This window comes from Equus quagga, chromosome 7, assembly GCF_021613505.1.
Source record: "Equus quagga isolate Etosha38 chromosome 7, UCLA_HA_Equagga_1.0, whole genome shotgun sequence".
In the NCBI taxonomy this organism is placed as follows: Eukaryota; Metazoa; Chordata; class Mammalia; order Perissodactyla; family Equidae; genus Equus; species Equus quagga.
Window position 1 is genome coordinate 717,619 of NC_060273.1, and position 22,531 is coordinate 740,149.

General features: G+C 65.7%; 3 protein-coding genes across 6 annotated transcripts; 1 reads left to right on the forward strand and 2 right to left on the reverse strand.

Annotated features, from left to right (window-relative positions):
- The first annotated feature begins 509 nt into the window (after positions 1–509).
- On the forward strand, positions 510–6,576 carry MSLN (mesothelin). 4 transcript variants are annotated; one of them, XM_046667902.1, is made up of 12 exons: positions 573–626; positions 1,230–1,304; positions 3,239–3,326; positions 4,012–4,055; positions 4,152–4,251; positions 4,530–4,729; positions 4,825–4,980; positions 5,115–5,257; positions 5,334–5,461; positions 5,780–5,874; positions 6,112–6,298; positions 6,374–6,576. In XM_046667902.1, exons 3-12 carry the CDS (start codon positions 3,242–3,244, stop codon positions 6,460–6,462), a joined length of 1,227 nt encoding a protein of 408 aa, XP_046523858.1. In that variant the 5' UTR covers positions 573–626; positions 1,230–1,304; positions 3,239–3,241; the 3' UTR covers positions 6,463–6,576. The 4 variants fall into 4 exon arrangements, with proteins under 4 accessions (XP_046523857.1, XP_046523860.1, XP_046523858.1 ...); XM_046667903.1 differs by lacking the exon at positions 1,230–1,304 and adding an exon at positions 1,624–1,693 and having other exon boundaries at positions 595–626; XM_046667901.1 differs by lacking the exon at positions 1,230–1,304 and having other exon boundaries at positions 510–626.
- Positions 6,577–7,038: 462 nt separating this feature from the next.
- LOC124241936 (mesothelin-like protein) lies at positions 7,039–15,376 on the reverse strand. Its single transcript, XM_046666325.1, has 15 exons — positions 15,265–15,376; positions 13,741–13,861; positions 12,631–12,751; positions 11,567–11,652; positions 11,286–11,412; positions 11,016–11,206; positions 10,558–10,648; positions 10,192–10,327; positions 9,631–9,818; positions 9,391–9,546; positions 9,191–9,318; positions 8,430–8,560; positions 8,261–8,355; positions 7,749–8,004; positions 7,039–7,280 (listed from the first exon to the last, which is right to left on the reverse strand). Exons 1-15 carry the CDS (start codon positions 15,374–15,376, stop codon positions 7,039–7,041), a joined length of 2,181 nt encoding a protein of 726 aa, XP_046522281.1.
- Positions 15,377–18,965: 3,589 nt separating this feature from the next.
- Positions 18,966–22,383, reverse strand: RPUSD1 (RNA pseudouridine synthase domain containing 1). Its single transcript, XM_046667309.1, has 6 exons — positions 22,262–22,383; positions 21,474–21,663; positions 21,275–21,398; positions 21,044–21,146; positions 20,804–20,905; positions 18,966–20,274 (listed from the first exon to the last, which is right to left on the reverse strand). The coding sequence occupies exons 2-6, from the start codon at positions 21,653–21,655 to the stop codon at positions 19,835–19,837; spliced, it is 951 nt and encodes a 316-aa protein (XP_046523265.1). The 5' UTR covers positions 21,656–21,663; positions 22,262–22,383; the 3' UTR covers positions 18,966–19,834.
- Between the last annotated feature and the right edge of the window lie 148 nt (positions 22,384–22,531).

Genomic DNA, 22,531 nt, shown 5'->3' on the forward strand with positions numbered 1-22,531 from the left:
GCAGTGCTGTGTGCTTGCTGGAGCCACCCCGGGCTGGATTTGCCTCCTCTGACCCCTGGGCTGCTGTAGCCCTCACCGACCATGTCCTGCCACGGTGATGTCCATGCCGAGCTGCCGTGAGCCCAGAACTCGCTCAAAAGAAGCCACACTGTGGCCAAGGCTCCCGGGAGTCACGTCCCAGCTGAGCAGCCCCTGCCCAGAACCCGCTGGCCTAAGAACTGGCGGCAGCCTGTGGAGACCCTGCCACGGCCCAGCCGGGGGCCTGCACCACGTGACCTGGGCTGCTCCACCTCACTGGCCTGTTTCACCCCCTGAGGATCGGGGGCCTGAGAGCCCACAAAGCAAGGCCTTGGGGCCCGATGCACGCCTGGTGCACGACGCCAGCCCAGCGGAGCCCCCACCCATGGCCAGCCCGGGCAGCCCTGGGCCCCTGCGCGCCGCCTCCTCCAGGCGGGCGGGCGGCTCCTCCGCAGGGTCTCCGCCCGCACATTCCTGCGGCCTGAGCAGCTGGTGCCGCTCCCAGCTGCCCCGAGAGGCCCCACTCGTTTCCCTTGACAGACGACAGGCGGCCGGCCCCTTGACCACCCCACTTCCCAGCTGGGGAAACCGAGGCAAAGGAGGCTCAGGTTTGGTTGATCGCCCTGGAATATCAGAGTCACCGTGGGCAGGGCCCGCCCGGAGCCTGGGGAGGGGCCTGGGGGTCTCCAGGGACCAGCCCAGCGTCCAGGCTCACGGGGGGCTGACCACGGCCTCATCCGTGTGGGGTGGGGACAGCGGCCCGGTCAGGGTCTGGGTCGTGCGGGAGGGCATGCCCGGGAGGTGAGGGTGAGGACACCTCCATCAGCACCTCCAGCCAAGCTGCCCTGGGGAGCAGGGATAAGGCGGAGGCTGGTACTGGGGCCCACCTTGGGGTGGAGGGGTCCCGGCCAGCCCCAAACAAGCAGGTTTAGGGGAGGTGGGGCAATCCCTGCCCCCTGCTCCCCGTGGATGCCCCCTCCCCAGTCCCCACTGGACTTGGGGAGCAGCGAGAACCACCCTCCCCGCCACCTCCTCCACTATCCTCAGAGGGTGGTGCCCTCAGAGTCAGATCTGCCCTAGCCCCAGCTCTTCCTGACCTCAGGCTGTGTGACCTCAGGCTGGCCACACAGCATCTCTGTGCTTGGGGAAGACTAAAGGGCCCTATATCCAAGACCTCAAGCCTATAATCTGCTTCCTGCCTGCCCTCACAGAAAGGCCTGAGGTTGGCAGGGAATGTGGTCTGACTTCATCGTCCATCACTTGAGGGCCAGACTTTGGGAACTGAGGTAGGGCTGGGGTGGGACAGGTGGGGCAGGAGAGAACCTTGGCCAGTGTCCTGCAGTTGTGTCCCTGCCAGGGGGTGTGAGCTCATGATGCTCGGGCTGGGGGGAGGAGCTGGCCATTCCTCTGTCATGGACGCAGCCACCTCTACTTCACACTCCATTCTGAGGAGCTTGTGGTCCACTTAGACCCCAGACCCCACCTGGAGAATAAAGGAGTCTAAGGGCAGGGGCAGGAGGGGAAAGGCAGAACCAGTCCTCTCTGTGGCCAGACCCCACCCCCAGGGTCCTGGACAGGGCCTGAATCTTTCTTGCTCCAGTATAGGCCAGCATCTGAGCAGGGCCCAGCATGCAGTAGGTGCTCAGCAAGTGTGCAGCTGGTTAAAGAGTGACAGGTAACCAAGTGGATGCTGGTCACGCAGGACTCAAAGTCAGAGATGGGACCATCCCCTGTGCCTTCCCTGTCCTGCCCCCGCTGGGACCCCCTAACCTGGCATTTTAAAACAGGGAAGCATCAGAGTGGCCTTGCATGGCGAGACCACTGCAGCGCTGTCTGGGGGCCATTCCATGTCACACAAGTACGGGGCCTGGGCTGTGGGAACGGGCGTGACTCCTGCAGGTTGAGCCCCGGCCTCTCTAGCTGCAGCCCTCAGTGCCTCCGTGGCTCCAAACTGGCCTTCCTGGGGGGTGACATGCAGGTTCCAGGGCCCACGGCGGCCAGCACCTGGGGAGCTTGGGTCCCTGGTTCCATGGGGCTGGGGTGGGGCAGAGGGTCTTGCTTGGGCTCACCCACCCCAGGAGCGGGGGCCCCACTCACTGCTTATTTTCTGGTCTGGGGTCTGCTCTGCGGCCTGGCAGGGTAGGGGGCCCTGGGGCTTTGCCTCTCCCAGGACACTCCCTGAGGCCGGGCTCCCTGCCCTGCTGAAGAGGTTGCTGAAGTGTGAAGTGCCCCTTCATTTCTAAGCCCGTGGCTGGGCGGGCCCACAGGCCTGGGTGAAGGCTTGGGGGTGGGGATGGCTCTGCTCCAGCCACTCACAGGCGGCCTCTGCCCTGGGCCTCCCTGGGAGGGGAGAGTGTGGAAGGTGGTTTGGTCTCCCGCAGGCCACACCCTAGCCCGGGACAATCCTCCTCTGGGAGCGGCTCCCCATCCACCTCCCCACCCAACACTGGCCCGCAAGGCCCCTAATCTCACTTCAGAAAGCACACGGGATCTCCACAGAATGCCCACCCACCACCCCACCTAAGGTGCTGGTGGGCGGGAAGGGGCCTCGCCCTTTGGCACCATCACAGGCCTGTTTCAGGAGGGACCTCAGAGGGGAAAGCAGGGGGGCAGGTGGGTCCTGCTGGCCTCATCCACCTGGCAGGGCCCTGGGTTTGCACAAAGCCAGCACCTGTGGCCGAGGGTGTGGTAAGGTGGAGAGGGGAGGATGGCCACGCCCCAGGTTGGGGGGCCATCACCACCCCAGGGGGTTCCTCACAACCCCAGCCCAAACTGCTCAGTCTCTCTCGTGTGAATAGGGAAACTGAGGCTAGGCTGAGCCAGAGGCAGCCCTGCCTCCTTGCACTAAACTCTTCTGCCCTGCCCTGCCCTGCCCTGCAGGAGAGCAGGGACGGGCGTCAGCTGCCGGCTGCCCGCCTGGGTTCTCCCAGCTGCGGGCCGGGCTGACTCAGACCCGACACCCCCTGGCAGGAGGGGCTGGCTTCCCGGAGGGGGCAGGCCAGGCAGGCTGGTTGGTTCCGAGAGCAGGGCCAGAGGCCACACAGACATTACTGCAGGGGCCTGAAAAGGTTCGACCTGGGACCCCTTGGGGCGCTGGGATCCCTGCAGCCCCACAAGGCCCTGCGCTGGCCTAGGGTAGGGGCATGGGCGGGGGGAGCAGTAGGGACAGAGTTCTGTCCTGCCCAAGTGGTGAGGACATCACAGTGGCTGTCCCCCACAGATCATGGCCTTGCAGACTGCTCAACGCCCCCTGGGGTCCTGTGGGACCCCCACCCATGGCAGCCTCCTGCTCTTGCTTCTCAGCCTTGGTGAGTGACAGGGGTGGGCAGCCACAAAGTGTTGGAGTGCCAGGGAGCTTGGGGGGTGCAGCCAAGGGTCCTTAGGGGGCAGGACCTCAGGGAAGGCTCGACCTGTCCCTTGCCTCCTCCCCTGGCTGTGGGCAGTGCTACCCCTCTGGGCAGGTGTCCTGAATCTTGGCAGGTGCCCGACTCCCGTGCAGGTACCCTAAGTCCTGAGCAGGTGTCCCGAGTCTAGGGCAGGTGTTCTGAGCCCCTGGCAGGTGCCCGACTCCCGTGCAGGCCGTCAGCCATGACTCTGCCCCCAGAGATGACTGTGTCCAGCACCCTTGCTGGACCATGGTGCCCCTTGGGGTTGGAGGCTGAGCCGGGGCAGTGGTGGGGGCTCAGGCCAAAGTGAGGGTGTTGGTGGGATGGATGTGTGGCTGCCCTGAGCAGCGAGGCCCCAGGAGGAGGATGTGGGAGTCCTGGGCTCCCTGGTGGGGTGCAGGCTCCTGGCCTGGGATGGCGTGTCATGGGCTGTGACACCACGGGGTGCAGTGTCCCTGATCCTCTGCTTCCACACCTGTGGGGTTTGTATAGGTCTGGGGGCCAAGAAGGGGCAACTCTGCCTCCTTGCCCTGCAGGGAGGGGCCTGCAGCAGGCCCACCCAGAAGCCCCTGGCCATCCCCTCAAGCCTTGTGCCCCCTCCCCGCAGGGTGGCTGCCACCTCCCGGGGCCCAGGCTGCAGACACAGGACTGGTAAGTGCTTCTGGGGAAACAGGAAGGAATCCCCCTGGTGAGGTTCCTGGATGCAGGGCCACACGCAGCTCAGCCACAACCCTGCTCTGTCCTCAGGGCTTCGTGACCCCCTGGCTGCAACGCCCCACCCGGGACCCGTCCTGGCAGCAGCCTGAGCTGACTGTCGTCCTCCAGAGGGCCCAGCGGAGCACAAAGAGTGAGCATGGCGCCCAGTCCCGTCAGGCATCAGGAGATCTGGGGGTGGGGGCTGGGTTTGTGGGGTCTCACCTGCCCCCACCTGTGGCCCTTCCTGGCTGCTCAGCTCATTCGATCGTGACAACCTTGAAAAGTAGACAGAATTGCCCCACTTTGCCAGTGGGTAAACTGAGGCCTGGAGAGGGTCATGCGTTGCCTAGGGTCTCTCTGCAGGCGTGGGAGGAAGAGGGGGTTGACTGGAGAAGCCCACCTCCGCCGACCCCCTGCCTGCCCCTGCAGCGAAGGTTTGCGCCCTGAGCCAGAAGGCTTGCCCCCCGGAGCGGAAGGCCACTGTGGTGGATGAAAACCTGGTCTTCTACGAGGAGTGGGAACTGGAGGCCTGTGTGGACGCGGCCCTGCTGGACACTCAGATGGACCGAGTGAACGCGATACCCTTCACCCACCAGCAGCTCGAAATTTTTAGATGCAAATTGAACCAGGTAGTTCATTCCTCAGGTTCCCACCTGCCCGCTGTGCCACAGCCTTCCCCAGCCGCCAGGCAGCGCTGTGGCCCTCGAGGTCACGCCCTCGGCAGTTCTACCCACAGGGGTACCCCGAGTCCCTGATCCGGCGCCTACGGTACTTCTTCTATGCGGTCACCCCTGAAGACATCTACAAGTGGAATGTGACATCCCCGGAGATTGTGAAATATCTGCTTAAAATCAGCGAGGGGCGCAGAATGGATGCTCAGGTGACCACCTGCCTGGGGGACGCAGATAGTGTGAGGTTGTGCAGGCCTCAGGGGGGAGATGCAGTGTGAGGTTGTACAGGCGTGGGGGGATATGTCTTTTCCTGCCTAAGGCACCTCAGTGGCCCCCTCCACAGGTGGCTGTCCTGATTGCCCGCTACCTGGTGGGAGGGGGCCAGATGGACAAGGCCACCCTGGACACGCTGGCTGCCTTCCGTCCCACCTACTTGTGCCTCCTCAGTCCCGAGCAGCTGGACTCCATGCCACACAACGTTGTTTGGTGAGTCGGGGGTCTGCGGGCGTGGCGGGCATGCTCTGCTCTGAGCTCACTGCCCGGCCCCATGCTGCTTCTCCAGGGCGGCCGGGCCCCAGGACCTGGACACGTGCCGCCCACCTCAGATGGACGCCCTCTATTCCAAGGCCCGTATCGCCTTCCAGAACATGAGCGGGTCTGAGTACTTTGCGAGGATCAAGCCCTACCTGGGTGAGCCGGGGAGGACCTGGGGGGCAATGGCTGAGGCCCCTCCATCGGCACTGCCAGGGTCTCGTCTCACTGGGCTGCCCGCTGGAGGTGTGACGGGCGGTCAGCGTGCCCTTTCCCCCTCCAAGTGTGCGCAGGCTGAGCCCCTGTGATTTCTGACCCTCCCGCCTCCTACCTCCCCCAACCCAGAGGGTCAGGTGGTCACCAGGCACACCTGGGGCCCAGGAATCCCTTAGGAAGAGGGAATCTGGGAAAAGTAAGTGGGCTGCTTGTAGCCTGTGGTCAGAGGGTGAGACTGGGGGCTCTTCTCCCCTGGGGCAGGTGGAGCCCCCACCGAGGACCTGCAGGCCCTTAGTCGGCAGAACATACACATGGACATGGCCACCTTCAAGAAGCTGCGGACAGAAGCTGTGCTGGTGCGGCCACGCGAAGGGCGGGGCCCCGGGGAGGGGCGGGGCCTGTGGATGGGCGGGGCCATGGAGAAGGGCGGGTCCCCAGAGTGGCCTCCCCTTGAGCCGGCCCGCTCCAAGGTCTGGAGAGGCCAGGCAGGGTCGTGAGCCGAGGAAGTTTGGGGTGGTTTGGGCACCGTGGAGCCCAGCAGCCTCCTACGGGAGAGCAGGGAGACCCTGACGGCCGCCTGGGGCCTCTGGCAGCCGCTGACCATTGCCGAGGTGCAAAAACTTCTGGGTCAGAACCTGGCGGGCCTGAAGGCTGAGGAAGGCAACAGCCCCGTGCGGGACTGGATCCTCCGGCAGCCGCAGGACGACCTGAACAGTCTGGGTCTGGGTCTCCGCGGCGGCATCCCCAACGGCTACCTGGTCCTGGACCTCAGCTTCCGAGGTGGGTGGGGTGGCCAGGTGGGCGGGGTCGGGGCAGAGCGAGGTGGAGGGTCTGAGTCGCCCCCTCTCTGTGCAGAGGCCCTCTCGGGGGGCCCCCACCTCCTTGGACCTGGACCTGGGCTCACTGTGATCCTGACTCTGCTCCTGGCTGTGATCCTGAACTGAGCCCACGGCTCCGGATGCCCCGGGACCCCCGCCCTGTGGTGGAGCAGGCTGGAGCTGTCTCTGTCCGACCCTGAGGGTACTGGAGCCCAATAAAAGAGGACGCGTCCCCCTCTGCAGAGGTGCCCTGTGGTGTTTTGAGGACGGGTGGGAGGGCCCTGACAGCGGTTAACCTGGAGTCGGGCACTTTGAGCTGCAGCCCCTCCTGTTCGTACTTGGAAAGGGGGGCCCTTGGTACCTTCCCAACATTGTTTCCACTGCCTGGGCCTCCCCCGAGGCCAGGCCAACACTCGAGGTGGTTCTGGTGACACTGATGCCCCGGGAGATGGCAGGCGGAAGTCCTGTTCCAGGCTAAGAGCGTCTCTGAGCCCCTCCTTGGGCCCAGAGCAAAGGGACACAAGCAGGAAGATCGCCTTGTCGTTTATTCAAATCAATCGGCAACGTCAGGGAGGGCCACGGAAGCCCCTCCCAGACCCAGTTCTTCCTCCTGAAGGAGGCCGGAGGGCTGGGGCGGCATCTCCCTCAGCTGGCTGGGCGGGTGACCCGGGGTGGTTGCAGCTCCTCCTGGGGCCCAGGTCCTCAGTCCAGCTCCAGGTCCTGGGAGCTGGGTGTGGCTGAGGACCAGCCCTGCAGGCCCCTGGGAGGTGGGACATTGGGTAGGGGTCCAGCTCCACCTACCAGCCCCAATTTTCCTGCATGTGGTGCCCGGGCAGCGCCGTCTTTGGAGGCCACGGTCCAGGCGCCCCGATACAGCAGCCACAGGAGGCTGGAGGGCAGGGCCACAGCAAGTGGCAGGTACCCCAGGTTGGCTGGTGGGCTGCCTGTAGGCGGAACATGGAGGGAGCACCCGTCAGTCCTGGCTGGGAGCCACCCCCAGGGCTGTCCTGGCAGCCTGCTGGGCCTAGCAGCCCCTCCCCCTGGGCTCCAGGCTCACAGCGTCCCTGTGGTGGGGAAGGCCATTGAGGACCCCATGTACAGCCGCTCCTCTGGGCCCCAAAAAGGATCTCGAAACTTCCCCCACCCCCTGCCCCCCATCCCGCTGTCTGCTGTTCAGCCGGTTTTGGAGGAGATGACTGTCCTTCAATAACTCAGTGGGCGATGGAGAGTGAAGCATGTCACCCAGATGTCACCCAAGGAGGCAAATGGAAAAAGAGTTGGTCAACGGAGTAGGAGATTGGGCACAAAGCAAGGAATTAGTCGCAGTCTGAGGTCCACAAGGCTCAGGGCAGACAGAGCAGAGGCGGGGATCATGGCCCGTGAGGGTGAGGGTGGGGTGGGGCAGGCCGTACCTGAGGTAGGAGCGTCATTCCCAGGCCGGCCTGAGGTGGGGGCCAGATGGGGCGCCCAGGGGGTGGTGTTGGGCGTCACAGTGGTCGGGCGGGCTGGGTGGGTGGGGCCGATGGGGTCGGTGTCCAGGCCCAGCTCGCCGAGGGCCGAGCTGTTGAGGCTGCGGAGCCAGGAGCTGATGGTGGGGTGGCTGCGAGCCTTCTGCAGGTCCCCCACGTTCTGGCCCAGCAGCGTCGTCACGTTGCCCACACTCAGGCTCTGTGCGAGAAGTGAGGGGGCCATGGGGGGAGGGACGGAGGGGCCCACAGGGGTGGGCTTCGGGGAGGACCCGGCAGGTTGGTGACTAACCGGGGAGTCAGAGCCGGCAGAACCAGCCTGGAGAAGTGACCTGGGGCCCACACTGTCTGCACACCTCTGAGTTTGGGGTGCTTGGGGCCCTGGACCCATGACCTAGGGCTGCCCTGGCTTGGCTAGGCCACCCCCCCGCTCCCCAACAGGGCAGCCCCGGGCCCACCTGCAGCACGCGGGGGTTCAGGTTGGTGAAGGTGTCGATGTCCATGGAGACGTTTTCCTGGGCCAGGTGCTGCAGCTCCTCCACGGGGGCGCCGCCTGGGGGCCGAGCAGTGGTGAGGGGGGCGGGGGCTCTGGACGAGGGGCGCCCACATACGTGGCCGGGGGCTCACCGAGGTACGGGCGCATGAGGTGGTAGTAGGTGGCTGTGGTCCTGGTGCTGCCAAAGGCCTCGCGGGCCTTGGCGTAGAGCACGTCCTTCCGGCTCTGAGGGCAGGAGGAGATGTCCAGGGCCCCGGCCAGCCTGGGGAGTAGGGGAGGCTGACAGGCAGGCTGGGAGCCCCTTCACCTCCAGTTGGCCGGGCCTGGCTCTGCCTGAACCACAGCTTCCCTCTTGCCCTCTGTACTGGGCTGAACTGTGTCTCCCAAAATTCACGTCCACCCCAAACCTCAGAATGAGACCTTACTTGGAAATAGGGTCTTTCCTGTTTTTGGATGTAATAGAATTAAGGTGAGGTCATACTGAGTTAGGGTGGGCCCTAGATGTAACGACTAGTGTCACAGAAGGGGGAAATTTGGGCACAGACATGGCAGAGACAGCCGTGGGACGATGGAGGCAGAGATGGGGGTGAGGTGGCCACAAGCCAAGGGCTGCTGGCACCACCAGAAGCTGGAGGAGGCAGGAAGGGTTTCACGGGGACCCCAGCCCTGCGACACCCTAATTGCAGACTGCTGGCTTCCAGACTGTGAGAGAATACATTTCTGTTGTTTTAAACCACTCAGTTTGGGGTACTTTGTGATGGCAGCCATGGGAAACCAACACACTCTGGTGGCCTGGCTGGGACCCCTTCCTGAGCCTCAGTTTCCCCCACCCTCCTGGCTGAGAGTGGAGGGGAATCCACAGTGTGGGCGGGCAGGTCGCTGGGCAGCTCACCGGAACTCTGAGGGCCGGATGGCCCGGATCTGCGGGGGGCTCATCCAGCAGAGACGGGAGCCCCCAATGGCCACCAGCAGGGCGCTGGTGACCGTGCCATTGTGGTCCAGGAACTTCTGCAGGACGGCCTAGGGACGGGGCTGGGGTCAGCAGGGCCAGGGTCAGTGGGGCGCCCTCCTACCCGCCCACGGTGCCCTCACCTCCGTCTGGTTCTCCAGGGCCACGTCCGAGGCCAGCAGGGCCACGACCGTGTCTCTGGACGTGATGTTCCACTGGCCGATCTCCGCACGGGAGTAGAGGTAGACCAGCGAGGTGATACGCCGAAGCTGCTCCTCGGGGATGCCGCGCGGGTAGATCTGAGGCGGGCGGGGGGGTCAGGCCACACGGCCCGGCACCCGCCTACCCACCCGCCTCCTCCCACGGCCCGGTCCTCGGCGCACCTGAGCCAGCTTGGCCTTGACGACGCGCTGGCACTCAGTGGGGAGCGGGTGCTGCAGCAGGGGGTCCAGGTTGGCCCTGAGCACGTGGCTGCCCAGGCAGGACTCGAGCTGTGAGCAGTCATAGCGGACCAGGAAGAGGTCGTCCCGCAGCGTGGCCGCCGTGATGTCGCCACGGATGCAGTGTCTCCCTGTGGCCGGGGGTGGGGGCGGGGTGGCGGTGTTGATGACCCTGGTCAGCTAACTTCAGGCCCCACGTCACTCCTAACCTTGACCCCTCCTTGACTCTCTCCCCAAGCTTCACCCCCAGCTAAGAATTCGACCCAGAGCAGACTGACTCAACCCTGACCTTGACCTCGACTCCCAGCCCAGCCCTGGCCCTGAAGTCTAGTCCCACTGGACTCTGACACCCCTCACCCCGCCCTAAGGCTGGATACAGACTCCTCGGCCACGCTCAGGAGGTCCAGCAGCAGGTGAGGCTGTGTCTAGGTGCCCCCACTCCGGGATGAGGAGCCCAGAGCAGGAGGACAGGCAGTGTCCCCAGGCCGCGGTAGCCACACTGACCTGTGCCCCTCTTGGGCCTTGAGGATGCCGCCTTGGCCTCGAGGAAGCCGGTGACGAAGCGCCTGGTGTCACGCTGGCTGAGCTGCCCTGCCCGGCATGCAGCCACCATGCTGCTGAAGAAGTCCAGGCCCACGGCCTGGCATGGTGGGCATGGACATCCCGTAACCCGGAAAGGGGCCACCTGGTCCCTCCTCCCACCCCACAGACAAACCCTGTGTTAGGGGGTGACTGGGGGACACCACTCGGGCATTGGGGTGGTCATACAGCCGACCGTCAGGCAGGGATGGGCTGGTGGAGTGTCGGCTGGACGCTCCTCTCCGTGTCCATGGCCAGCTCCGCCGCCCCCCACCCAGGGCACCGTCCTACCTCCTGCACCTGCACCCACAGGCCAGGGCTGATGTAGGTGGCCAGGCGTCCCAGAGTCTGCAGCCCTTCCAGGTTCCAGGAGTTAGGGGGCCTGGTGTGTGGGAAGGGGGCACTGTGTTGGGGTCTGGAGCAGCGCCCCAGTCCCTGGAAGCCGCCTGCCCCTCCCTTAACGCACAGTTCCCAGGGCCTGCCCTGCTGGGGACACTCGCCTGCCCAGCAGAGACTCCCAGCACGGGTGTCTGGGCAGGGGGATTGTAGGACCCAGAAGGTGGGGGTAGCACCCCCAAACCTGTGCCCCAAAGGCATCAAGGTCAGAGTGGGGCTGTGAGCTAGAGTCAGAGGTTGAAGGTCAGCAGGGCTGTGGACATCAGTGATCTCCTGGGCCAGAACCCCAGGCTGTCTCCTGTCTCATCTCAAGGAAGGGAGGCCCGGGCAGAGGGGACGGGGCCCCTGCTTACCCGAGCCTGGTCCTCCCACTGGCCAGCAGCGTGTTGAGGGCAGCTTGCTGGGTGGTGGTCAGCCGGGGGCAGCGCTGCAGGTTCTGCAGTACCTGAGGGTCTGAGGCCACGATACTGGACGCATCCATGTCACACACCAGGATCCCGAGGAGCAGCAGGTCAGAGGCACTGAGCTGCGGACGGGGCCCTCCCTGTGGGACAGCAGGTCAGTACCAGCCTGGCCCCACTGTCCGTCCATCTGTCCGGTCCCAACCAGCCTGCGAGACCTACCAGGCAGGCCATGGCTGCGTGCCGCAGGGCGGCCCTCTGGTCAGGCAGGTTGGCCAGCAGCTCCATGTCCCCCTGGGCGGCGTGGCGGATGAAGGCCTGGCAGTCGGCTTCCCTCACCTGCGTCAGGCTGTGGGCAGGTGGGGGGCTGTCGAGAGGGCAGGGGCCAGCCAGGGATCCTGCGGGGTGACTCGAGGCGCCCCTGGGGAGCTGGGGTCCCTGGGATCCAGAGGAGACACACTCAGCCTGCGTCGGCCGGACGCTGGTGGGGAGGGGACACTCACTTGTAGAAGAGCAGAAGGTCGGCTGGGTGGAACGGGAAGTCGCCCTGGAGGCTGTGCCAGGCGGCCAGGTTGGCCAGGCAGCTGAGCTGGGCAGGGCGGGTGGCGTGTCACTCCCTTGTCCAGCCTGGGGCTCGCCTGGCCCCCTCCTTTCAGCCCCCGTCCCCTCCTCCAGCTGCCCGCCCTCTGTCACCTGGACTTTACATGTTCTTCCTCCTGCCTCAACCTCCACGTCAGAACCAGCCTCAGAACAGGGTCAACCCAACCTGAACGCCTGCACCCCCCCCCCCCGGGGTTCAGGCCCTTCGCCCACCCCAGCCCCCCTTGTACCCCCAGCAACCCATTGAGATTCTGCTCATGCCAACGCCACCCCCGGCCCAGACTTCTTGTCTGGCTTGGCCTGCTTTGGGGTTGTTTCGAATTTACTCCGAATTTTATAATGAGACAAAACGACAGCTTTTCTTCCTTCCTTTTTGTAAACTCAGGGGCAGGCGATGTTTGGGTCAGCTGTGGGCCGAGGTGGCTCAGCCGGCCCCTCCTGTAGCCCAGGTTGGGGAGAGGCCAGCAGGCTGAAGATCCAGCCCGGGGGCCCAGAGGACCCGCTCCAAGGAGGGCGCCATGTGCCAGATGGAGGCAGGAAGGGGCCAGCGCTGGCCAGGTGGACAAGCCCTCACCCCACCAAGAAGAGAAGGCACGGGGTCTGTGGGCAGTTGGCAAAGTTCTGGACACCATCCAAAGTGGCCACTCTGGAGAATCAGCCAAGAGAGGGAAGGACTGACCTCAGAGGGTCAGACCTCCAGTCATATCGGGGTCAACCTAAGACACCTCTTAGGCAGCTGTGAAGTTGGCGGGTTGGCTTAGGGACAACGCACGCAGCATTTCCAGCACAGCCTCGTCGTGCTCCAGGCCAGCTCACTCTGCATGCAGCCCTGTGGTCCTGGCCCTTGCTGGCCTGTGTTCTCTGCTGGAGATGCCCTCCTTGCCTGCCCGTCACCAGAGCCCTTCTCCAGGGAGCCCACCCTTGCCCTCGACACCCTGGCCTGCTCTCGCCAGCCATGGCTGCCTACCTGCCAGGCTTTGAGGGGGACCTGCTGTGATGCCATCCTCCTGATCAGAGCTGAAAGTTGGTCCCGGGACAGCTGCCTGGCTGGCTGGCACCAGAACCCTTGCAGGAGGGAGGTGTTGGCACTGGGCAGAAAGGAGGCAGGCCGTGAGGGGTGGAGGGCGGGGGGGCAGCCAGACTGCTGCATGCGGGGTGCAAGTTGGATGCCCCTACACCGAGGGGTGAGACACAGCAAGTGCGGCTGGCACGGCCTTGACACAGGCGGCCCTCCTGCTGCCCTCATTCACTCATTCACTTTCGCCCATGCATTTCTGCCACGAGCACCCGGTTGGTCCCAGGCTCTGAGATACGAGCGGGACTTCAGTGTGGCCGCGGCCCTGACTCCGGGTCTGTGCTTCCTCCCGAGGCCCTGTCCCCACCGGCTCTGAGCTCTGGTGGGCTCCGCAGTCCCGGTGATGGCTGAGGGTTTGGAGGAGATTTGGCCCGGGCACCTGCTGGTCATCCGCAGCCAGGCCACCTCCTCCCTGAGCCTTCCTCATGCTGTGAGTCTAATAAAGTCTGTGCGCAGGGAAGGGTCTCGTGGGCCTTTAGCCGGGCCTGGCTGGTCCAACTCAGGCCTCCAGCCCTGCCTGACTGGTCAATAGCCTGATGGCTGAGCAGTGACGGCCAACCCTTGGGAGAGGAGCGGACGGCTGAGCCCATGCACGAGACCCCTGGACAGTGCACAGACTTGACAGAGCGCCTCAGTCTGGGGCCTGAGAGGGCGGCACAGCCTTGGGGCAGAAGGAAGGAAGCCGGGAGGACCCAGGATGAGAAGCCACCACCCACCAGGCTGAAGGAAGCAGTGTGAGCAGTGGGGGGGGGTCTCAGGGGGGGACCCCGCCCCAGCCATCTGCGATAGCGATGTGGGCGAGACTCTGATGCAGGGCACCAGGTGCTCTGGGCCATCTGGGGCAAGGTGGACCTGGGCAGGCAGGGCCAGGCCTACAGGCTGGAGCTGGGAGTTGGCAGCCCTGCCATGGCCACATCTGGGCCATCAGAGATGGTCCCCACCCCAGCCCAGCCAGGGAATGAGCTGCAGGACTCAGAGCTGGCAGGAACGGCTGGCACTCACCTGGCCCACAGGTCGGCCCGGCTGGCATCCAGCCCTCCCTGGGAGAAGCCCTCAGCCTGGGGGCCAGAGCAGGGGACAGTGAGCCACACCAGGAGGGCGAGGCCCGGGCTCACCAGGACACCTGGAACAGAAGGGGTTGTGAGCAACTGCTGGCCCCGTGAGGCTGAGTGCTGCCCAGGGGAGCACGTGTGTGGGAGTGTCCAGCATGGGTCTGACCAGGGCTTCCTGTGTCCTGGGGTGGACCTGTGGCCACCCCAGCACGGAGACCTCGGGGTCACCTGGGTAAACTCCTCCCTCTACCCCATGGCTCTGTCCTGAGTCTGAGCCCCGAGACCCCAAGCAGAGGCACTGGGCTTGGTGGCCACCTTCCCTTGGGTTGCTCAGCCCTTCATAGCCGTGGCCTCCCCTTGTCCCTGCCAGGACCCCTGGGCCCGGTGCCTTGTCTGTGCCGTCCCCCCTTCCCTTCTCTGACCCCTAGAGGGTGGGGGGAGCCTGGGGCAGGACCCCCAAGTGCAGGCCTCAGGACGGGGTGGCCGGAGAGCGGAAGCACCCTCCACGTCTGCCATGATGCAGGAGGTGGTGCTGCCCCAGGAGCCCGGCAGTGGGAGCCACCCAGAGGGCCCAGGGTGCCCCTCCCGTGAAGGGGAGCCACCTCACCGGCTCTGGGGCCCATGCCTGTGTGGTGTACACGGGTCGTCCTGGCAGGAAGCTGCCGGGGTCACGGGCGGCGGGTCCAGGACAAGCTGCAGAGGACATGGGAGGTGACGAGGCTGGCCCACCACCTACCCCGCCTGCCTCGGCTGCAGGGCACAGAGAGGGAGGCCTCGCCCAGGGTCACACAGGATGGGCACTCTGCCGGGCAGGCGACCCCTTGCCGTCTTTGGGGAGGGGCGTGACCCCACAAACGATGTGTCTTTGGAACAAAAGGAGCTGACGCAGGGGTAGCTGGGCTAATCCCGGGGCCTCTCTTATCACAGGTCGGGGCTCAGGGGACCCGTGGGCTGCGTTGTCTCCAATGAACAAATCTCTAGCAGCTATGGAGGAAGGGGGGTGGCGGTCCCAGTGAGGCCCCACAGGCAGCTGGGGAGAGGCCTGGTGGCTCCTCAGCCTGGCCCCGGGCAGCCTCAGCCTCACCCCCACACCTGGGTGGCCCACGCAGCTCCCTGCCCCTCTCTTGGCCTCACACCCAGCCCGAGGCACCACCCACACCCAGACCCCCAGGCAGAGACCAAAGCTGTGAGGCCTGGGGACTCGGGTCCTGGGGGTGGAGGCGTGTCAGGAGCCAGACCCCCCTGCCCGGCCCTGGGCACAGCTCCGCACAGAGTGACGGCCAGGGCCGGCTGTGGGGCCCCGGACTGCAGGTACCAGGAGGAGGACAGGGAGGTTACCGTCCCAAGTAGGGGGCAGAACAGAGGCTCCGAGGGGCTCAGCTACCTGCCCAGGGGCCACACAGAGCCCAGACTCGAAGCTGGAGCCCTGTGGATCCAGCTGATGGTGGCCTGTGCCCCCGCCCCCGCCCCTCACCTGAGCATGAAGACTGTCTGCTCCCGGGCCCGGCGGTGGCCGTGCTGTGCAGGGGGATGGTAGACCAGATACCAAGTGCTGCAAACACCAGCAGCCGCAGCCCACCAAGCATGTCAGCCCCGGCAACCAAGCCGTGGGGCGCAAGAGTGGTGCAGACTGGGGGTGCTGGGGTCCCTGCTCGCCTCCATGCCTCACACAGCACCCTGCCCGGCCGGCCACCCACTCCTGCAGTGACGCCCGCCAGCCAGACGTGTAGGGGAAGGGCCGGGGCTGTGCCAGGTGACACTGCCGTGTCAGCCTCTTGGGGCCCCAGGCACAGCAGGCACCTGCTCCCCAGCCCTGGGGGAGCAGGAGGCTGAGCTCACGGTTGGCGGCTACCCAGTGCACACCGCTCCACACTGGGGGGCTCTGCCCGGTGGTGTCCTTGCCCTGAGGGTCGTGCATGCATCACACACGTACACGTCTGCATTCTCCATGTGGGCTGATGTGTGTGTGCACATGTGTGTGTTCATGTGTGCCTGGGATCGCACACATCTACATGCATGTGTGATGCATGTGTGTTCCCTGGAGGGACATTAGGCACACGTGGACCCAACGTGGCGCCTGGGTTTAGTGACACATGTGGTGTTGTTTCTCTTCTGTGGATGCTGGAAACAGAACCTGTGGGGACTGTGCCCATAGGCACGCATCTCCAGACGTGAGTGTGCTGTGGGGCGGGGAGGGTGTGTGGGCACCAGGTGGGCAGCCTCGATGGTATAGAGCTGTGCCACACGTGACCTGGGGCCCACCTGTCCCATGGGGCCCGGGATGGGGGTGGCTCCACCGGGCGGGCCTCCGAGGCAGAGCAGAGGTGTGACTGCAGGAGGGACTTCTGACCTGCCTGCTGGGCTGGGAATGAAGGCATGCCTGCAGAAGCTTCTTCCCCAGCTAAGGGGGACAGGGGTGGGTGTCCCAGGCTGATGTCTGGCCCCAGCCTCAGCTCCAGCTCTCGCCGCCTCCTGGGAGGGGTACAGCCCCTGTTGGCGGAGCCCGGAGGACTCTGGGGCCTTGAGCCCCAACGGCACAGGGTCAGCCGCTGAGCCAATGCCGTCAGCATCACAGGACCACATGTGCCCAACAAGCCAGCCCCATGGCCAAGCAGAGACACTGACCTGGCTCCTGGACAGGCCCCCAGGAGTCCAGCCACACCAGCTAGAGCTCGAGGGCACCCTGGAGCCTGTGGTGACAGCCCCTCCTGCTGAAACTCCCCCTGTCAGGGCAAATGGCAGTGAGCCTGGTGACCCCCAGAGTCTGGAGAGGGGTGGGGTCCCAGGGGGCAGGCTTGGGGGAGGGCCCCACTGGAGGGGGCAGGCTCACCCTGGGCCCCGGCACTGACCCGAGGCCGGCCTGTCACTCCACCCAAGCCCCAAGCACTTTCCTGGGAGCGGGTTTTGGTTGAGGGGTTGCAGGGACACTGAGGGGCCTGTAGAGTGGGGGTGTCACTTGGTAGTGGGGTCTCCACCCACCCCAGGGCCCAGGCTGGGCTGAAGGAGACTCCCCACAGGCCAGCAGGGGCGGGAACAGGAGGAGGCCAGCGAGTGCAAGAAGCCTGATGCTGGCCAACCCCGCTGTGGGCTTGACCTCCAGGGCAGCCCAGGCCCAGGCTGGACCAATGGCCACAGCAACAGAGCAACTGCTGGGCCAGAAAGAGCCACGCATCCTGCCTCACTGAATCTGCCCCAACCCGCAGCACAGCCGGAACACGTTTCACAGTTGAGAAAACAGGCCCAGAGTGGCTGAGCAACTCGCTTGTGGCCACACAGCGGTGAGTGCAAAGCGGGATCAGATCCTGTGGCTGGGCTGGGCGACTGTGTGCGCTCCTGACCTCGCAGCATCCCTGGGGGTGGTACCCCATCGGCACACAGGCTCCTGGGAGCTCATCCATCGCAAGCCTACGCATCACTTTGTCCGTGCCGAGTGCCCCCTGGAGTGCCTGCCTGGCCCTCCTTGCCTGAAGAAATCCTCCTTGTTGCTCTTCTCCCACATCCTCGAAACCCTGCCCACCCACAGGTAGGGTGATGGGGGCAGACGGGCTGGGTGGGCCCCTGTGTCTGGGTTCTGAAGCCTCAGCCCAGGGACCAACGGGGTGGGGGGAGGCAGCCCAACTGTAGCCTTGATCTGGATGGCCAGTGGGTGGCTCTCTGGGTCCTGAGGGACACAAGGGGCTGATGGGGTTTTTTGGGGGTAGGAGCCAGCTGGAGGGGGAACACACGCCACCTACCCCTGGACCGGCAGTCCTCCCTGCCGTCCTGCCCTCCCTCCCTCTGCGGCTGCCCCTCTGTGCGGTCCACGCACCTTCCTGTCTCGTCACTTGCTCTCCAGGCTCAGCCCGTGGGCCCTGTGCCAGACCAGCGTGTCCAGATCCACGCTCTGTGGCTGGTCATGCCCGCCCTCTGCTTGCCCCAGGCCCCACCCCAGCCCGGAGTCCCCACCCTGCAGACTGGCAGTCAGAGTCCTCCCCAGGGCTCCACCCCGTGGCTGACCTCCTGCACCTCCCTGGCTCCAGAAGGGTGAGGATGGGGAGTAGTGGGTCGTCCTTGGCCCCCCAGGCTCACCGGCAGCTTCCTGGGACCTGGGGGTGGGGAAGACAGCGGTGACGCCAGCCCGCTGCCCCTGCTCCCAGCTAGGAAGGGGCTGGCATGGAAGGACACTGAGTAGCCCTCCCCGGTATAGAGAATTCGACCTCGGCAACTGAAAGAAGCTGCCAGGATCCATCAATGGGTCTGAAAGGCAACCTGGAAAGACGAGTCTCTCTGTCGCGGTGTGAGAAACGGCCTTCACGCGTGGGGCATGGGGTGTGAGTGACGGCGGGGAGGAGTGGGCAGTAGGAGTAGAGCAGAGAAGGGAAGGGGCCAGGTGTCAGCAGGAAGGCGAGGTGCACCAAGGTGTCTGAGAAGCTGGAGGAGCCGGGGGAGCTGGGACAGGGACCCGTGGTACCATCCCATTGCACCGCGCCAGGCCCACCACAGTAACTATCTAGCCGGCTGTCCACTTGTACTGTGCTATAGGTGCCTCTTGGGCCCCTCTGGTCTGCTCCAGCCCCTCCTGTCACAGATGAGGAACTGGAAGTGCATGGAGCAGGGGCTGGGGCCTGGGTCTCTGCTGAGGCCCCACGGCGGCTGGGCGGCCGCCACTGGCTCTGTCCCAGCTGAGCTCCCGCTGTCACTACATGTGGGGCCAGCCCACGGGCGCCACAGCAGGGCCTGTCTGCACGGGACTGGGAGAAGGGGCCCGGCCCAGCTGGATGCAAAGACAGGGCGTGGGACCTCAGACTGGCTGGTGCCCAGGCGCTAGCCCTCCTGTGTTGTTCTCAGACAGTAGAGGGTCCAAGGGCTGGCGTAGGGGTGGGGCAGCCACTCTGTGAGGGACCCTGGTTGAAAGCAAGCGAATGCTCCAGCCTGTTTGGCTGCAGGACGGGGGCCCTCTAGGGAAGTGGCTGACTCAGCTTCTGTTCCCCCGCCAGGAGCCCAGCCCCCATGGCCCCCACATCAGGGTGCAAGGTCCTCACTGCATGGGGGGAGAACAGGTCACCAACCAGGACCACAAAGTTCACCCTGGGCCCCGCTGGGGGGCCTGGGGCCAAGGTCTGCCTAGTACAGGGAGAGGGAGCAAGGGCCTGGCCCCCCTGGAGCCCCCATATCGGACACAGTCACAGCCACAGGGTCAGTCACTGAGTGTTTATTCCAAGTCCCCAGAGCCCAGCTATGGCCAAGGTGGCATGGGTATGTTGTGGGGGACAGATGAGACGGGGCTGACCGTCCTTACTCTCAGGCTGAAGTCTTATGACCTGTGGCTACCTGAGAACCACAAGGCAGGCAGTGAGGGCAACGGGTGCAGTGGGGGACCCAGAAAACCCTGCAGGAGCAGCACTTATGTCAGGCCTGGAGGGACGGCATGCGTGGCGGGGGGCAGGGGGTGTGGCCCAGAACCACCCCTGTGTGCGATGCTCAGGATTCGGGAGGAGGGGGTGAGGCCCACAGGCAGAGTCTGGCAGAAGCGAAGGCGCAAGGCAGGACCGGCTGCGCTGGACGGGTCAGGGTCTGCAGGCGGAAAGGGCCTAGCCAGCCCAGGGTGATGGGCACAGAGGGTCCGAGCAGAGCAGAGGAGCAGGGTGCCCTGTGGGGTGGGCTGGGGCCTGGGAGGAGCCCACCCTGAGGTGGCCCATGGCCCCGCTCTGCCTCTTCCAGGGTGATCTGGATGAGCTGAAAAAGTAGGTCCCTGGGGGTGAAGCTTTGGAGCCAAAAAGGCGTTTCAAGAAAACGGGCAGGCCTCGGTTTTCCCTGCGGGGCTGGGAGGGAGGCCAGCTCAGTCTCACAGGCTGGAGCTCCATCCTCTGGAACCACGGTGGCCGGGCTCCCCCTGCTGGCCCCTCTCCAGGTCTGGCCACTCCAGTCGGGGTGGGGCCTCAGTTCTTGCCCACTGCGAGGCCGCAAGCAGGAACATCCAGCCTTGGGTGGGCCTCGGGTTCTGACCCGCAGCCCCGGTCACCCTAGGGGTCCTAGCCTGCCACCCCCACCCCAGCCTGGTGACCTCAGTGGTCTGGCTCCAACGTCCACTCTGACAGCCACTGTAAGCATGAGGCCCGCTGCGCCTCTGTCTCAGGGGGCTTCGCAGGGGGCTTCGCGGGGGGCGGTGGGGGCTGGCCCGGCCCAGGCAGGGGTGTGGAAGGGCTGCAGGGCCCAGGGCCCCCTTCTGTGGGGTCAGGGTCGGGGGCGGCCCGCAGGGTCTGGATGAGCTGGTCCAGCGGCTGCACCAGGGTGTGGGGGCTCCAGCAAGGATCAAGGGCGGGCACGAAGGGGTCAGAGGTGCAGACCTCCACGCACTCTGTGTGCATGGGGATGCGCAGATAGAAGGCGTGCAGCATCATGCGGAAGGGCTGGTCCTCCCCGCCCGAGGCCTGGCCGTACGTCAGGTCCCCCACGACGGGGTGGCCAAGGGCGCTGCAGTGCACGCGGAGCTGGTGCGTCCGGCCTGCGGGGGGGAGGGGGGCGGTCAGAGAGGGTGCCACCCCAGCCCACCCTCCACCTGTGACATCGCACCCAGCACCGATCCCCACGGCCTCAGAGCCTCACATGACCTCTGGGGACGGCAGCCCTGCCTGTTTCCTGCTGCAGAGAAAGACATTAGAGATCAAGATGAGCGTTGACTTCTAGGGTCACCCTGGTGAAAGAAGGGCCAGGGCAGCGCTCTGTCTGCTGGAGAACCTGGCCAGCCTTCTCGCTGCCCTCATGTCTAGGCCAGTGAGACTCCGTGCAGGGTGAGGTGGCAGCATGTGGGACTAAGGCTAAGAGTGTAAGACCAGCTTGACCAGCAAAGCTCGGGATGGCCCCAAGTAAGCTACTCTGCCTCTGTGCCTCAGTTTCCTTCCCTGCAAAGCCGGGACACCGCAATGCCCTGTGCAAGAAGATGCGACGCCAGATGTTCACCACGCCAGGGGCAGGGCACCATCACCGGGCAGCGAGGGGCCCGGGCAGCTTCCCGGCCCCCCCCCGGGACACACCTGTGAGAGGCTGTAGGAGCACTTTGGACACGGGGTCCCCCGCGTACAGCCCAAGCTCCAGGACCACGAGCTCTGTGAGGCTCGGCTTTGGGTTCTCACAGCCTGCAGGGAGGAAGGCGAGTTGTGAGGGTTGGCTGGGCCAGCCCTGGGAACCCAGTCCACCCCAGCCCAGGTCACCTGCCCACCCAGGGTCCCCACAGGGTGATAGATGCCCCACGGCCCTGCCCCTGCTCTCCGTACCCTGCGTGCCCTCGATGCACATGGTGTGGGCCCGGCCCTCTGTGCTGTTCCTGCCAATGGCATAGCTGACAGTCATCTGGCTTTCCTGGATGTGTCCCCGCACCTGCCAGGGAAACAGTCACACGCTGCTCACGGGGCCACTTGCTACTGCTGTGGAGCCCCTGACCCCCAGGGCCTGCTGAAGCGGGCTGAGTCAGAGTCCCTGTGTTCTGGGGTCCCGCCGGGCCTTACCAGGGCCAGGTAGGCCTTGGTGACGCGGCGCTCCTTGAAGCACCTGTAAGCACTGCCCGCGGCTGCCTTGTTCAGGGCCACGCACAGTGCCCCGCTGGTGGAGAAGTCCAGCTGGTGGCAGAACCTGGCGTGGGGCAGAGGATCAGTGGTGGCTGGGTGGGAGGCTGCTGGGGGCCCCCTGTACCCCGCTCCAGCGTACCTGAACCCGTAGTAGGTGTCAGGGTCAGCCAGCTCCGGGAAGCGGTGCCGCAGCTGCTTCTGGAGGGTCAGCGTCTCCCGCCATGTCTTGCTGTCGATACGCACATCCCAGTGCTTGTTCACCACCAGGAAGTCACGGCTGCGGTACACGATGCACAGGTTCTCCACGCTGCCTGGCTCCATGGCGGGGCCTGCAAGGCACAGCAAGTGTGTGGAGCAGGGGTCACAGCCCACATCAGGGTCCTGCCCAACCGGCACAGACATCCCCCACTCCCCAACCCGGGATCTGAGACCACGACGCTGCCGGTCAGGCAAGCACACACACCCACTGTGCGCCCGCACCTACTAAGTCCCTTACCACCCTCAACCCTGACTCCAGCTGGACAGTGTCAGCTGGGTGGGGAGTCTGGCGAAGGTCGGGGGAGCCAAGGTTGCTCTGGGCTCCAAATGCGGGGCGTCCTGTCCAAATCTAGGCCTGGGAACGAGCAGCCTCGCTCTCAGCCCGCCCCCACGGACCCCTCGCCGACCGGTCGTGGACGCACGATGGGGACCTTTTCCTGAGTGCGGAAACGCCGCGTCCCCACGGCCGGGGCGGCCCAGGTCAGCACGCGCCGGGAGGGGCCATCCCACCCTCGCCTACCCTCATCCTCTCTCTTCCCCCGACAACCCCCACGCAGACACCCCCTCCGCGGAAGCCTCTGTCCCCAGCGCCTGATGGGCACAGGCCGAGGAGTCCCGGGGGGACCCCGGCTGTGAGCCTCCCACGCCCCCACCCACTCCGGGACCGACCTGCAGCCGGGCCGCGCCGTCTGGGCCCCCGATGCCACTGCCGGGCCCTGGCTCCAGCCCTTGCGTCCCCGCGCCTCGCGAGCCTGCGACCCTGGACCCCCGGCTCGGTCCACCGAGCCGCGCCGCGCCCGCCCCGCCTGCGCGCGCAGCCCCGCCCGCGCCCCGCCCACGCCCCGCCCACGCCGCGGACCTGCGAGCGCGCCCGGCCAATGGCGAGCGCCCGGGATCGGCCGCTCCGACGGCAGAGCGCTGGCCCTGCCCCGCCCACGC